Source organism: Styela clava, chromosome 9 (genome assembly GCF_964204865.1).
Source record: "Styela clava chromosome 9, kaStyClav1.hap1.2, whole genome shotgun sequence".
NCBI classification, from domain to species: Eukaryota; Metazoa; Chordata; class Ascidiacea; order Stolidobranchia; family Styelidae; genus Styela; species Styela clava.
In genome coordinates this window covers 16,088,771-16,106,563 of record NC_135258.1, presented here as the reverse complement: position 1 = coordinate 16,106,563, position 17,793 = coordinate 16,088,771, and the positions used below count along the sequence as shown (strand labels likewise).

Sequence of the window (17,793 nt, the reverse complement as noted above, 5' to 3'; positions counted from 1 at the left end):
AGTGCACGACATCCGTTGCTGAGCTTCCATCCTGAGCTTAGTCATTAGGCGGGTTAAACATCCTTGCAGTGGTGGTGTCCATGGCAAACTATAACCGCCTAGATCTAGAGAATTGTTTTGTTCGCGAGTGCAGGATCGAAGTCAAGTAGGCGCGGCGGTGTGGCTCAACGGGCTAAGCGTTAGGAATACGCTCGCCACCGCACCTCTAACTACTCTGCGTGGGTTCGCAGGTTCGAATCCCATGCAGGGATGGTTATGTGCGAGAGGATTGCTGGACTCCTCGCCGTCGTTGGGTGGTTCACGTGACCGCTGGTCGGTTACGGCTTCCTCCACCACCAAGTCCATGCTTCCGAAAACAAACAATACAGTAAAACTAATCCCATACCCGACTTGGAATGGTAACCGGACGAGAGGCCGTGGTTCGCCATATGGATAAGCCGTCTTATCGGCTTTCCTCTCCCCCGGGATAAATATGTAAATCCTATCCTATCCTAAGTAGACCTCATACTCTTACCCTAGTTTACTGGTTACAAATCAGATTATTTAGATTTTAGAATGACGTGCCAGGGTGATGATATTCTTTTGCTGTTCCGAAAATAATCCTTCAATATTCTCTCTTGCTAAAGGCTATCGTCTCTCCCATTTAGGCTATGTGCTATTGTAAATTGACATAGATATAAATTATGCTTTTAGAAATAACGTTTTTCATATTTGTTCAAGTTCAAATATCATCCTAGTTTTAGGCTCCATGATTTTCGTGTTGTGTGCTCTGGTTTTTAACCCCATCTGTGATGGACGTGGTAGTTTTTTGTAACAATAGCTCGGGATCAAAATATTGAACGGATCGGAAGCATTCACTTACTGTAACTGAATAAATACACCATGTCACATCAAGCTGACCTGAGCCGAGCATATTATGCCTCTTTCGAAATTATACGGAACAAAGATTGGAAACAATTTGCTCGAACGGCGTTGCAGCTGAATGAACAAATCTTGGATGATATAGAATACAATTACAGCAATGACATAAAAGAGCAAAAGATTCAAATGTGTAAGAAGTGGGAAGGAAGGCAGAGAAAACCATTATCTGTACAAATGTACAATGAACTAGTTGATAAATTCAAATCAAATGACTTGCCTGTAGGATCACGTATGTAATTTTCGTATATATACATATATATGTATATAAAACCATCATTTCACTTCTACGCGCCATTATAATGTGTACAAGACTTTCCGTTTAAACGAGTGAAAGCTGCCAATCGTTAAACTTTCTATTGACATTTTTATCATTTCATGTCAACGATACCATCGTACTTTCAACACTATATTCTAAAACAAGTGAACACTGGGAGATTGAAACTTAAAATAAAATTTTAAAAGATGTCTTGTATGGCTACAGCTAACAAAGTATATATATATATATATATAAATATATATTGGGAACATACTACAATTTGTTCTTCCAAACATTGTATTCCATTCATACATCCAACTCTCCTCTATCAATTGTGATACATAATTGTTGGATTACTACCAATCGCTCAGTGGTTATTTGTTAAGCCCTGAAACATTATATTAACGACCAATGTTCCCTCTAATTTTTTGTAGTATGTGTGCGCAGAAATTTTGTTGTGTGCGCATTTTTTTGGAAATGACTAATATTTGTGCAAAAAACTATGAAGAAATTTTGGCGTTCTAGCCGGGTAATAGGTGAGCCAACAACAAACTTTCTCAACCTGCCAACCGAGAACATTGTTACATTACATCGAAATACGTCTGTGCGCAGCCTCTGAAAGCCGTGGGCGCGCGCACACGCGCACACTTTAGAGCAGTGGTTCTCGACCTTTTTCAGTCCCAGAGCCGCATTTCACACCTCAAAGTTATGAAGAGCCGCACACAAATAACGCAAGGTAAAATAGCAACAAACCTTAAGCGCGTATTTAAAATATCAAGTCATCGTAACAACAACACACGTAACAACTAGGGCTGGGCAAATATTCGAATGATATTTTACTATTCGAATATTTGGTACCACGTAACCTGAATCGCTCTGCTTGAACACCGAATTCGCGCGTCTCAACTCAATCGTGGATTGTGTGAGATTTTCCAACGGCGCTCGCTATCAGAAAAAAACGACAAATTTGAAAAGTCGTTGTCTTTGGGTTATGGTGTTATATGCTATCTTTGCACTTAACGTATCGTTTCAATTCCATATTTTGCAAAAAAAAAACGTACCGACCGTTCCGTAAATTTAGAAACGTCAAACCAAATTGGGTATTTAAAATAAATTTCCCAGATTTTAAACTCCGCATGCTTGGTGACATGTCATTTGCCATTTCTTGCATTACCGAACATAAAGTTGATTAAAATTAAATGTTAAAATGACTTTTCGGCGTTTCAATGTGAAAAGGGCGATTTTGGGTCGTTAGAAAACTCTAGTTATATAAATAGCATGGATTTAAAATGACCAAAAGTTTTTCCAAAAGCTGGTATGAGTTACTTGTATGAAAAGCACTCATTAAAAGTTGTAGAACGTAAAATCAATCGTGCATTTCGTTGTAACAATGCACGCTGACTTGTTCACGAATTGTTGCGTCTATTATCAACGAAAATGATTACAATTGTTGAATTTTGAAGCATTTGGGCAGTAATAATTAAGCCTTAAGGCATGACATAATCAAAACCATTAAGTGAAGTGCTGAATTTGTAAATTCCGTAGAGAAAATTGAGCATCACTCAGTAAGTATTTTATCTACAATAACCATCGGGGTGTTGTTTTTGGGGAAATAACGTTAAAACTTGAAGGAATTAGTCATAATTGGCGTCCGACCCTCTATTAGGCCCAAAGGCCTTTATTGCCAATTTATTTGATCGCTGTTTCTTATTAACATTCAGGATTCACGCAATCGTAAATTTGCTAAGTTTATCTATCTAATAATAAAATAACACGAACACCATGGAAAAGCATGAGAAACTCAATTATCATTTCAATAAATATCTGCATCTCGGTTACTGTTCACTTTAAACAGGCACGGTTAATCTCCAAGCGGTAATAAGGAAGGTTAAATCCAAGGCAGGGGATAAAACTCAGAATAAAATTAATTTGGTTTTGAAATCAGCCCATAATGTATTCAACAGCTGTCGCTGATGTGAACGCAAGGGTATACTAAATACTAAAACAATCATTGAGTTATTTGATTTATACATAACATTCGGAAATGCGACAAAAACTGAAAATCCACGAAAGCAAGCCAATGATTACAGTCATGTCTAAAATCTTTCCAAGTGAAAAGTGTCCGAGTGGTCGCGAAAACGCTTACTGTTGAGTCACTATTACATATTCTAGATCAGTGGTTCCCAACCTTTCTACCCTGGCGGACCGGTAAAATTAAATAATATGTACTCGCGGACCGGCAAAAATTGAAATGTGTTGAACAGAAAATAATAACATATACTTACGTAATGTCAAGCAATCACTATGCTTTTAGAAGAAAAATGTACACTTAAAAGCATTTTTACATGAGGAAAAACTATCAAATAATGTGCCGACCAAAAATTGAAATGGATGGAATATAAAATAAAAACATATATTTGCGTAATAAAATGCAGTTCTGGGCACCCATTATGCGTAAAAAAGGCACATACCTCACATAAAAAACATATACATGCCATATCATGTACAAACATAATTATTTCAAGTGAGAATTTTGCTTCTGTTTTGTTTCCAATACATGATTGCAAACGGGGCATCAAAAAAGCGTTTTGTAACACTTAGCTCTGCAGCGGCTCACAGTTGATTTATTTGCTTCGGTTTAATTAATTAAAGCGAGAAGTAATAGGTTGAAAATTCGAACAACAGTTTGATTGCTCGATAACTTAGCGATGCCTGCGATGGATATTCGTTATCAAGATAGCTCAAGTATTGTGACAGTGATTCCTTTATAAATCTAGACTGTAAAGAAGAGGTTTATCGGGTTCATCATATCAATTCTTCTGCAGTTGATTCACGCCCCCCCCCCCCCAAAAAAAAAAAAAGAATGAATATTACAATGATAAAATCGTTGCTAAGTTGCACCAGGCTCAAAATCCTGTTGTGCATCACTCGGAAAAGATCTCAGCGGCCAGTGCTTTTACTGTGCGTATTGTGGCCACCTTCATGGTCGCAACAAGTTCCTGTTTCGCTGGGTGTCAAGGTGAAGCTCTGGAATATTATACCGTTCTTGACAGTTTTCGGGTTTGAACAAATAAATATTCATAACCTTTTACTTGGATGGTTATATTAATCAAGAAAAGCATGCTGATCGGGAAAAGCACACATGCTGATTTTCAGCTTTCTGAATCGTGCGAGATTTGACGGAGCGCTTTCGCGATGAATCGTAACCGAAAAAGCGAAAAGTGTGATTACTCGGCGCCAAGACGTCGCCAGAACATTAATATCGAACTTGTTAAACAGCAATATGATGGCGGAAGTGAAATTGCGTAATTAACCAACGTAACTTCGTCTTATTAATCAAGAAAAAAGCACACAAGCTGATTTTCAGGTTTTGGATTCTTGCGAGATTTGACGGAGCGCTTTCGCGATGAATCTGAACCGGGAAAGCGAAAAGTGTGATTACACGGCGCCAAGACGTCGCCGGCCCGCACTTATCAAACAGAAATATGACGGCGGAAGAGAAATTGCGTATAATAAATTGACGCAACTTCATCTTTTCGATATCGGTAAATCGATTGAGACGGCAGAAAAACAAAAGGACGAAATCTCTCGCGGACCGGCAAAAAAGCTTCGCGGACCGGTGCCGGTCCGCGGACCGGCGGTTGGAAACCACTGTTCTAGATTAGTCAACACTACGCAAATAAACACGGGGGAATCCATTCGACTGACTAATAGACTTCTGCATTTTAATTTCAAGTCAATGGCTAGTTTTCAATAAAAAATTTTCTTTGAAAGTAATTAATTTTCAAACCATTAACAAGAGCCGCAGGAAAGGTTGTCGAGAGCCGCATGCGGCTCTCAAACCCTAGTTTGAGAATCACTGCTTTAGAGGGAACACTGTTAACGACGTATTAAGGTATTTTTGTGAAGCAATAATATGTACTCGTCATATGTCTATTTTTCAGAATGTGCTTTTGCACAGTACGACAGCATTATATTGATCTTTGACGAGAAAGTTCTACCCCAAGCAGAAAAGGCAAAACAAAAATTGCTCGAAAAATGCAAAGACGTTCAACTATTATCATGCAACGGAAAATTGGACGACGTAACCGAAACACTCAATACTGTCCGAAAATTTACCTACAGGTATTCTTTTCAGAAAATTCAATACCTCTCAGCGGCAGAAAGAAAATATTCTGAATAATGGTTCGTATGGGGAATGTGTTTACATGTGATTTTTTGGTAGTTCTGGTCGGATTGCATTGAGCGCACTTCTTACCACTTCATGGCGACTCCTGCCACGAACGAACCGTGGCGTCTCTCGCCATGATTTTATAGCGCTATTACCGGTATATTCATAAAGTCATGTACCAGATTTGAGTTTATCATGTGAAATTATACATACACGAACCTGAAATCTAACCACATCAAAACTGTATCCTTAAGGAAATGTTCAAAGTGTGTCAACTGCAGACGCAGTCCTGCCATCTGAGCGTATACATGTCTTAGTTTGTAGCAGCACAATATTACCCGCCGTGGTTTTCAATTTGTTGCCATGGTACTCCGCCTCACGCCATTTGTTTGTGGCAGCTGAAAAGTCAGCCACCATGGTGTGACCATAGCGGCTATGGTTTGGAAATCCTGCCATGGTTTTGCGGCAGCCTCAGACGCCACAAGGTGCTCAAAACTGCACTTGCAGTGATCGGATTATGGGGTTTCGCTCGAACTTGTTCATGGAATGTCGTGATAATCCGCGTTTACATAAAGTTGTCTTCGTTTAAGACGATCGAAATTTTGAAACTCTAAGAAAGGGACCGCTCATTGGTATGTCCTCGATCTTTGTGCTATAACATAGTTTCAAACGAAATAACGCATCCTGCTCTTCTTATTCTGTAATCAGTCATTTTTTTACATTGTCGCCGTCGGTACATAGGATATATTGAAATTAGCATAAACACTACTGTATATATATATATATATATATGGTGATGTGGTAATCCTATCCCAATGCTTAGTCCATGTGTAGTTGGTGGTTGCTGCAGAATTTGCAGTGACGATCTGTCTTGTTGCACAGTAAATTAAAAGGAATATAAAATAATAGGGCTGCCTCATCAATACACCAAACCATTGCTGGAATTCCACGTTTACTTGTTATCACTCACTCGATAAATTTACCAATTTATACCGCCCAGCTGTTCAAGCTGCAACTCCTATTATGTTTTACTGTTTTTCGACGCTGCAAGGTTTTAAACGTTTTATCCAAGTTCAATCACTATCTATTCCATAACATCTCCATTGGACATCTCGTTACTTCTAATTTGCAGCTGCTCATCATTTCTCTACACTCCAGTATTCAAATATTTCTAGGCTTCTGGATAAATCTGAAACAAAAAAACAGGACGGTGGGATTTGGCAAGCATTCGGTCGATTGCCAGTTTTAGTAAAATTAAAACTTCTACCATGCCTTCGAGGATAGATACAACTGTAAATCTATACTGGCCTTTAAATTAGAAAAACACAAACGTCTAGTTTGTAATTTTTATTTAGACCAAAAGTATTTGTCCTCTGATAGAACCCTCCCCAAAGATTCCTGTCTCGATTTGATTTTGTCATAAAACTGATAACATGAGACATCACCATTAATTTTGCAGGGTACGAGGGCTTGCATATTTTCTTCTAGCATTCTGCCCCTGCTTTCGGACCAAAATTTTTTAACAATGGAGAAAATCCGTTCAACAGATGCCGATGTTTTCGGCAAACAAATTCAATAAGTTACTGCAACTTCGAAATGCTAATATTTCTGTTGCAAAATACGTTCAATATTTCTGCCCACTCATCTTCACCACGCAAAGTAAGCCAAATTTCATTTAAACTGGGCTCAGATAAATATCTCTTTATCAACGCGTATTCGTACTGAGTGCGTGAAGTGCATCGCTATTCAACACCTGACTACCGAACATATCATTAATCAATTTTGCATTACTACCTACTGTCATGATAAGTGATCATGTTAGGTCAAAGGTCACTGAAGATGACCTTCACGCTAGTCATGTTCTTGTGGACATACCGTGTGTTTAGTATTCTGTGTTTGTGTTAGGCTGCTACAGTTGTATGTTAATCTGACTGTGTCTGTTGACTAAGAAGTCATCCGTAATAAATGCTTTGCTGAATAATATATAAAGCCTCTTATATATATGCCCTATGTGTCCGGCTAGACAACACATGACACATACTCCAGTCCAGTTTATTTCACCCTTCAAATTTGTCCATATGTGGGGCCTGGCAAGCCCTATATACGATAGACATTTTTCATAAAAATCACAAACATTCTTTTTAAATACTGTTACGTCGATTTCGCCGGAGCGTTCCAAGGATATTAGGGTACTCCCGTAGTATGTGCACCAAGATGCCAGAATATTTATCTATCATAGCTCGGATCAGAAGCCTATTGATTTTGTATGGATTATGTCATATAATTAACGAGTTATTAATTAATTAGTGATGGGACACACGGTGTCACTATGGAGTAAGACCACTGTTTTGTGGGATCGCCTAACCTCGATCGATACCGATATTCTAGTTATATTTCTTCTTAGATTTCCTTTAGTTTCGAAAAAAGCATTATTTGTTCCATGTCTTTTTACGCCTCGAAAGTTTGTGTTGCAGTTATCTGCACAGAACCCAACAACTTTACCTTATAAAAGATTTTGATCAAGAACAGACAGCAAGTATTCAGTAAAAGTTCTGGTGATTTCCCCGGGTGGAGATTAGAATTCTAATAGTTAAATCTTCACACCAACATCAGGTAAAAAATAACGAACAACACTCTTTATATCTTTTCTGTTTGATGCATCGATGGTTACTGATACGAAACTTATTGGAAGTGTGTGTGTGTGTGGTATGAAAGTATATGGCGCTTTAAACAATTTAAGTCTTTTGCGCCATACAATTTAATTCAAACTTTGTATAAGCCTATAGTACTCTCTTGGCAGATTTCACAAAATCAAAAAGAGCAGGGAAAATGCTAGGGTCGCGTAAGATAGCTTTGAGTTGAAAATCAATGCCATAATGGTGGCATTTCATCTTTAGTATGCGTCTTTCATTTCTATATGCACGACAGTTCATTAGAAAATGTTCTACTGTCTCTGGAACATTACAGAAATCGCAAAGTCCATTATTATGTCATCCTATTTTATGGAGGTGCCTATTTAAACGACAATGTCGGCAAAGTAAATCATCATTAAGTTCAGAGGATAGCAGCAGAGCAATGCAAATTCAGGCTCAAAAAAAATTGAAATGAATTTAAACATGTAGTCAAAACTTTGGCCATGAATAGGCAAATGTCGCCTCCCTGACTGAAAGACAAAGAATTATCCGAATTTGTTATCTCAAAGAAGGTGGTCAGTCAAGCCGATGATGTCTTAATTGATGTTTTGTGCTTCCTGCTTTGGTGATGATCGTTGGCATCTTAACGACCGCTATGACTAATAGAAAAAACAGTGTACCTTTCCTCCTTGCAGTTAGCTTCAGGTGACGCATTAACATAAAACAATTGTGACATAACAATAAATCAATTTCTTTCTCTCTGAACTAGCGAAGTGTGTCACAAATCAGTATCTCCGTTAAAAAAAAAAATTTAATAATATTGAATATGAATTTTTACTCATGACAACCGTGCTGCCTAGCCGGGACATTTGAGTCTACCGACCGGGACAACTTGTCGAAAACGGGACTGTCCCGGCTAAACCGGGACGTATGGTAAGCTGATATTTAACGAAACTGATTTTATAAATTTGAGTTAGGTTGCGCGAGACTAACTTCCTATCTTTTCTCTATGCCTTTATGCTAGTGGATCTGTATGCGTATACTGCAAGGATACTGTAGCTGGAATAAATATGACTATTCTATTCATATGCGGAAATGCATATTTGAATACATAAGAAGGGAAGACTGATATTATTTAGGCATTTCATTTTTACCAGCCATAAAATCAGTCTATTCAATTAAAGAGTCCAGCTGCACACTAACACAAATGTATTTCTGTAACTCGACAACTCTGGACTCGACAACGATTGTAAGAAAGAAATATACAAATACCATATTTCAAATTCATTTAGCAAATTTATTTCTTGCCATTGTTGTAAACTGCTTGTCTGAGGAAGTTTGACTCTGGTCGGACGAAACGTTACAGAAATACATTTGTGTAAGTGTGCAGCTGGACTCTTTAATTGAATAGACTGATTTTATGGCTGGTAAAAATGAAATGCCTAAATATATCAGTCTTCCCTTCTTATGTATTCAAATATGCATTTCCGTTTGACAACGCGATGGCAAAACAGAATTAAATACAGAAAACATGGGTCAAAACTCTACTCGTGGATATGCTGTGAATACAAGTTCTGTAACGAGTTTTCAGTACTACAATATCAAAGGCCGTTTCCGAACTGAGGCTGATTTTTGTTAAATCGGATTTTAAAAATTCATAAGGAGACTAAAGAAGTCGACTTCATGTGTAAAAAAAATATATAGTATCAAATTCACAAAACAAAATATTTCCGTGATAACCCGCATTTAAAAGTTTGAATCCCACCACTCGGTACACCGCAATGATATGAACTTAATCTACGATGTGTTGTGAAGTACATACGTCATGCTTTTCCATAACTCAATCTCAATGGTACCTTTCTTTAATTTGAAGCACATTTCAGTTGGTCTTCCTCATAAAGATCGATCATCTTCAACTCAGTTGCAGTCTCATCTGAGACTAGAGGAAATTTCAAACTGTCCGTCTCAGAATTGAACGAGTAACGTTTTATCTGCATTTCATCTACCCCACCCAAATGGTAAATTCTGCGTTTCTCGCCGAACTACGAAGTCATGATTACGGCAGCCGTTGTAGTGCAGTAAATGCATATCACAACAAAGATTTTATTTGTGACGTAATAATATCCGACTGCATGATGTTAAAATGAATCTCCGACGTGAAATAAGAATGCACGATGAATCATAATATGTGTAATTGAAAATGATGAATCATAGATTGCAACTTATTTTTTCCTTAAAATAATCAAGGAGAAAAGAGCCGCATGAAACCGGTTAAAGAGCCGCATGCGGCCCGCGAGTTGGCCACTCCTGCTCCTAGCTAAAGAATAGGTTCTCAAAGTGCTACGTACGGAGCCACAGGACTCCCCGTGAGAAAGACAGGGGCTCCACGAGCTATACTTATCAAAATACTGACTTAGCTAATTTTGTAACTCTCCAAAGAATCAAAAGCAGCATTAATGAAATTTGACTCACGTAGCGTCGAAATGTGGTAACAACGTGATAATTCAAATATGGCATTATCCAGTTCCAATAGAATTGTTTTTATAAATGTATTGTGGGCCTCCGTAAATAATAGTCAACCTCTTCCCGAGCTCTATACCACCAAAAGTTTGAGAACCCCTGTATAAAGGACCTTAAATTATCATGTGACTTCGTTTATGTCGCCATTTTGGACAGCAAAAACTGTCGCGGACCATAGCGTCCGCGTTTATATTGTGTGTACATATATTTTTAAGTTTATAAACTGTTATGTTAACCCCTATTCCATGCTGTTTTGTCGGATCTGGACTCCGAACACCTACTACACGTGAGAGAACAACTATGTCTTTCGCACTCTTTCTCCGGCTCCTGCGCTTTTTTGTTTGGCTGTTATATGCGTTTAAGTGTGAAGTTGCCGTATAATAAGCCACAAATCCGAAATCTGAGTCTTCTGATTCATCTACAACCACAGTAGCAACATCTTTGAAACTATGACAATGGCGAGCACGCCAGGATTACATCTTTCATAACTGTGACAAAACGTTCAGACCGGGTCGCCCTCTCATGTCACTTGCATGTCGTATTATCCGTTTCCGTTTTGCTTGATTGTTAAAAATGGTTATTTCGTGTTGTGCTGTTCGCTGTACGTATAGACAAAGAAAAATATATTTATCTATTGGAAGGAAGGGTTGGTGTCCCAGCCATCTCTCTAGTGCTTGCGGGCAGCACTTCGTTGGTGGTGAGTGATAATGTGCCGTTATTAATAACGGTAGTTTGTCATATGTTTTCCATTAAAATGACGGAGCTTATGAATATTTAAAGAAATGGATATTGATCACTCACCACCACCGAAGTACTGTCCGCAAACATGAGAGAGATGGCTGGGACGCCAACCCTTCCTCCTAATAGATGATATCCAGCTTGCGCGGCTTTCGGATTTTCAGGAAAACTATGCAATATAACTGAAGATACCTTTCGTTTTCGTTTTCGATACGTACATCCAACGGCACAACACAAAATAACCATTTTTAACAGTCAAGCGGAGCAGAAACGCGTAATGCGATTTGCAACTGACAGGAGCGGGCGGCCTGGTCTGGACGTTTTTGCCGTACAAAATGGCGGCATAAACAAAGTCACGTGATCAGTGAGTGCTCTATACCAGATTTTGTGATGCCATAAACAAACATTTTTAAAATTGACATTCATTTTTTCAGAATTTTCATACTGACGGGTCCTTTTCAAAGCAACAATTTGGAATGTTTTATGGAATTACTGAAGCAGCAATGTGAACAACAAAGAAACCTTCTCATAGCCCGCAAGATAACGACAGTCCATCCCGAGATAGCTGATCTTCCTTTGAGAATCGTTGAAAAGGGAATGAGTTCTGAAGAATTTTGCCGGATTATATTCAATTTTCTCGAAGAAAACTTGGCAAAAGAATTATCAACAAGTCAGAGTCAGTAAATATATACATTATGTAAATTTTTTACCTACATCTTGTTGTTGCAAAGCATTCTTGTAAATCTTGTCTGAAGATATCTAGTTTTATGTTTTTTTATTGTTTCTGGCGTAATATTTAACTCTATAACTTCCTTGTAACGTTTTGGATAACTATAGAGCCTAATATATATTATTTTTTAGCATTCACTGGCCATGATGACATTCCTGTTTCACACCAACAAATAGGTGAGCCTAATATTCATATTCCGGAGGACGAAAATGAAATGAACCCAGCGGAAACAATCGACGCTTCTCTTTTTGGAGCGTGTGCAAAGGAACTGACCAGTATTGGGTTCCCCGATTGTCAACACGACCCAAAGCACGCTTACATATTGGTGATAGGTCCGGTTAGAGAAAATGACCCAGATCTGCAGTGTTTGGTGAAAATTCCCTGGATAAGAGTGTTCGACTTTGATCCAAAATCACGAGTCTTTGGCCTTCTGTCAAATGTTGAAGATTACTTGAGGAATAGGAGATATTACACAACAACTGACACCAAAGATAAAGTAGTCCCTCCTGTTGATAAGACGACGGACTGGGTTTTTATAAATGGTTATTGCGATAGTGACGATGTTGAGTTTAGATCCGGCACTGATATTTCAGATAAACTTGTTTTTGAACATTGTGACTCGATGGTAAAATACTGCGTAATGAGGAAAATTCCAAAAATTATCGTACTTTGGTATCCATCCAATAATAATTTCGACGACTCTCTTGACAATTTTCTGGGATGCATGAAGCATCACTTTAAAAGTCACCTCAACAGTTTTCCGTGCATAATATGTGTACGATCGAAGCCGCATAAGCATTCTGGATTTGGTCACATGGTTAAACGACTAAAGTTGGAGAAAAATTTGCTTGTGATTCCCCTGAATTACATTTGTCAATGGATCAAAAACAGCGATAATGATGATACGCCTACATTTGAAAGTAAAACATTGCCTCAGTTCTCACAGATCAAAGGCGAAAAAAGCAGTTTTCGTTTAACAGACAAAAACTTTAAATGGCTCAGTGTTTGTTTCGTCGTTCTTGCATCGAACGAAACTGGTTCGGAGACAAATAATGTGGATTTGGAAGGGGAGGATTTTCTCAAAGGTGGCAAATTAGGATGGGAAATTATAGGGACAGGAAAATATGATGCTGAAAGGGATATTTTACAAGATACCGTTAAGTTGGTAAAGAAGCAATACATTGAAACTGGCAAATCGGGCATAATAACAATTTTTCATCCTCCGGGAGGTGGCGGTACAACTTTTGCAAGGCGAGTTCTGTGGGAGTTAAGAAAAGAAGCACCATGCTTGGAACTCTTTTCTTTAGAAATATCAATTGATGAGGTGAAAAACCGACTGACTTTCATTCGTATCGAAACCCATCTGCCTGCAGTACTTCTAGTTGATGGTAACAGCTTACAGGATGTAAAAACCCTGCTTGAATATTGTCGCTACGAGAAGGTGGTTATTATACACGTTCAACGCTTTTATTCGTCTTTTAAAAATTATACCAAAAAGAAAAAAAACATAATTTTTCTTCCGGAACACGTGTCCAAAACAGAAGCACAATCCTTGCATAATATATTCTCAACTGTAAAGCCAGATGCCAGAGTTTTACTAAAAAAGTTGACTGATGACGTCGGAGAAAACAAAAGCCACTGCATGTTCGAATACGGTCTGACAGCGTATGATTCGGAATATCGAGGCGTTAAAAGCTATGTCCACGGAAACCTTCAAATACATCCTACAACTGCATTAGAAAACTGGCATCGAATTCTCACTTATCTGTCTCTTGCTCATTATTATGGTCATTGTGGCTTACCATGCAAAATATTTGCAAACCTCTTCTGTAAATCAAACGAGCAAGCGGTTACTCTAGATGACCTACCCCACCAAGCGAAAAAATTGGTAATTGAAAATAGTGACGGGGAATGGAGGATTACCTATTACATTGTTGCAAAAGAGATCTTAGAACAAGTCCTAGTAAAACGACAGTCCCCTGAATACGATTCCAAGGAAAGAACGCTGTCGCATGATGCACGTCACGGTCTTTGTCAGATCGCTGTAAATTTCATTCGATTCGTTAAAGAAAATCTAATATCGACGTGGTCAAGTGATCTCCCTACTCATATCGAGGAAATTCTGACCTCAATATTGATAAAGCGGAATTACAAAGACGCAGGCGAAAATGACGAATTTGGAAGCAAGTCGAAATATTCAAGACTCATTAAAGATACGCCAACCGACGATCACAAGAGATGCATATTGGAGAATCTAGTAGAATGTTTTCCCGCGAACGCAGAATTCCATGCTCATCTTGGTAGGTTTTACGGCATAACAAAACAGTTTGAAAAAGCGGAAGAATGTTTTCTAAAAGCTTTTACAGTTCGAAATGAGGAAAAGAAGAACAAGTCAGATGGACATACCAATAGCGGTGACCCAGTCCTACATCGTATTCATAGCATGTACGGATTTTATTTGAATGTACAGGTGAAAAACGAAATTTCGGAGCACAAATTTACCAAGCAGTCGGTCAAAACTGTTTTAGAAAAAGCAGAGAAAGCAGTTAAACATTTTCAAGCGAGTAAAAATCATTACCAGAAGGGATGCAATCCAACTTACGTCTACATTGGCGAGATTAAAGTTCGTTTACTGTTGGCCGAATTTGCTCACGCGCTCTCGAGTGGCAATATTGCAAATTTGCAGCGTGAAGAAGAGCCGTTTTGTTTGCTTGCGAATTTTACCTTGGAGTCCTTTAGCCACTGTGATCAGCTGTTGGTACAATGCATGTATCATGCCGAAGAGCATAATATTCCGCAAGACGAGTTGGATTTTTGTATAAACAATTTTAATACATTTTTCAAGAATGCCGAAATGGCATTGAGACGATGGGTAGGCAATGACAAGACCGTACATTCAAAGAAATGTCACGTTGCAATATTGAAGATGCATTTGACAGAGAAAAAGGGAGTTTCGTCCAGATTTCAAATTTATGAAGATGTGGATAAATTACAGTATTTGAAGCAACTCATTCAGCTTTATGAAGGAATATTCACTGACGCGCAGCAGAGAGACATGGAGCATCACCTAATATCAAACTACATGATTGAATGGTTGCAAGCCATACGTCATCCGTTATTCAATGAATCCGATTACGCTCTTGCTCAGGTTAATTCCAGAGTGGAGAATTGGAATTCTAAAAAAGAACGGGGATCTTTAGCAACATTCTACAACTACGTTTTAACGACGTTGCTCGCCATAAATGGTCTTCGTGGGGAAGTCGCTAATGCTTACAGTGAAATATCGTGTCGACTCAAGGAAAAGATGAAGGACTGCTCTATCCCTCTTCCATTAATGGATAGAACAGCCGAGTGGCTTGCTAATCACGAAAGTACGCAATCAATACGAAATATTATTCATCGTAATTTACTGGGTGAGTGGGATGGGACATTTTGGAAGAAGGAAAAAGCCGCCCGCCTGAAAGTATGTAAAGGAAGAATCTCAACCTGCAAAATATGGTATGGTCATATTGTTTTAGACGGGGGTCACAGGCCGGAAATCACTTTGTTCTTTAATCCTCAGCGTTATGGCTTCAGCGGTTCGGACAGTAAACAAAAACAAAGAGTAGAGTTTTACGTCGGATTTAATCCTAATCACGGGGCAGAAGCGTACCAAGTATCTGTCCTGGAAAAACACATATGTCTAAAATGCAAAACACCAACAGAAATTTCAAAGCTGGGCAAAGAGCAAGAACAATGGAAGGGACAGTGCCCAAAGTGTGAAAACGAGGTTCGTCCTAAATAAGACATTGTTGAAGAAATATTTGAGAACTATTACCCACCAACTCGTTCCGTCTGTAACTTTTATCAATCGATACATGTGGGATTGTCAACTTACCCCAGACTTTTAGGATAGCCTATCCTCCAACATTTCTGTCTTGCTAGTTAAGTTTTAAATATGTGAGTATATAGAGAGATATATATTACTTATTTCAAAACATTAAAGATAAAGTATTGTAGTTGTAGCTTTCTCTACTTCACCCACATAGCATTCGATGCACTCAATGTATATATATTCGATAATGTATTATCTGTTGTCTTTCCGGATTTCAACAAATTCTTAGCATTTCTATTGTAAACTTAATTTGTCGGTCATTCTTTTCCTTATTGTATTTAGATATTCTACACATATGTGTGGATTATAAATCTCTCTCTCTGTATAACTGGATTATATTGTCGATTTATTTACGTCTTTTATCTTATATGTAATCTCTAAGAACATTCCACACGTCAATTAATATATTTTCGAAAATGTCGTTAATGCGACGAAAAATAAACAAAGTTTTAGACATGAGTCAGTAAAATTTGCCTGCTCAGGTTTCACCCTATAGGGAATTGTTTCTTTTTGATTAGTCTTTTATTCTCTTCTTCGGCAATATCAATTCATTTGTGATAATGTTTATGTATAGGCTATAAGTTTTTGTTTACATAAAGTCTCAAACACGTATTTCCCAACAACGTGGATGAAGAATAAGTGTATATATAGGAAATTCTACCAAAAATAGAAGTGACTGTTAATGGTTTAGTGCCTGATTTAGTATATAACATTCGATGCATTCAACAATGTTGAGCTCTATTCTTTTATACAGATATTGTAGTTAATATTTTCTTTCATATGTCATTATAGTTAGTACCATCTTAGGAGATTTCTGGAAGTTTACTTATCAGACATTCTTCGTTATTCAGACATTCTTCAGATGCTTCACATTCGATAGATGTAAGGAATATAATTGTGTGACGTTTTGCTTTTATACCTATTATTGATACTCTATATATATATATTATGTGATCGCCGAAAAAAGATACTCATATGGACGTCATGCAATATTTGATAAGTTGCGTGAAATATATATTGATAGCATTTTATTCATATATGTATATAATTGGTAGTTGTAAAATGTTTAGCTGACATAAAGTCTTGAACACTGATTCCTATGATACCTTTGGAAAATAAAAATGTTCATGATCAAATATATTCCCTTCATGAAGATGTACAAGTCGTGCCATTACATTGATGGGGTCATGCATTGCTGGATTGTTGCAAAGTAGTGCGTTAAGAGGTAGGCTACATAGCCATATTAAAGTCTGAATCATACTCTAATCACAGGTGCCCCTGTTAATTGATAGTACGTTTAATAGCATTCATATGGTTTTGACACGGTGACCATCAGATTGACAGTGACTCATACGTAGGCTACAGTATTTGTGAAGTTCATGACCTGACCAAATGTCCAACCCACCTTATTGCTCAAATTGTAATGTTCAACTTCACAGTCCGTGTCTACTTCATTTTAACACGGGGAATGATATAAGAGAATTCACTATCGGGTTCACAAGTCGTTCCCCATGAGTAAAGAGGTAAGGACGTAGGAAATGCGATGCCTTTCAAAGCGCGAACCGCTTAGTCACTAAACTTTAGTGGTAGGATGTAGCAGGTTTGTATTTAGCCGATCTATCAGTTCAGGGTCGTGATTCGGTCGTAGTTTGCATAAAAAATATTAAATATGTTTTGAGTTTATATTGGCCTCTCCGATCAGGAATCAAAATCGATGCTATAATCGTTATCCGTCTGAAATCGGCCACATAATTAGTAAGAGAAAAATGACTGTTGATTAATTAGAAGTCAAAAGCATGAATACATTTAGATTGTCAGCTTGCACAAGTCTCCGAAATTCATTGTTTACATACCAGACTATCTCTAGTTCATGACTTTGCAAGTCTTCGCCAGAGAGAAAGGAGCTGAGCAAGTCATGCTCAAATTCTCTCAATGTTCACACCTCTCTGT

The 17,793-nt window shown here is 38.0% G+C and overlaps 1 protein-coding gene across 1 annotated transcript; it reads left to right on the top strand.

The window, feature by feature from the left end:
- The first annotated feature begins 758 nt into the window (after positions 1-758).
- Positions 759-17,362, top strand: LOC120338761 (uncharacterized). Its single transcript, XM_078116369.1, has 4 exons — positions 759-1,150; positions 5,122-5,302; positions 11,674-11,915; positions 12,101-17,362. The coding sequence occupies exons 1-4, from the start codon at positions 883-885 to the stop codon at positions 15,751-15,753; spliced, it is 4,344 nt and encodes a 1,447-aa protein (XP_077972495.1). The 5' UTR covers positions 759-882; the 3' UTR covers positions 15,754-17,362.
- Positions 17,363-17,793: the final 431 nt, after the last annotated feature.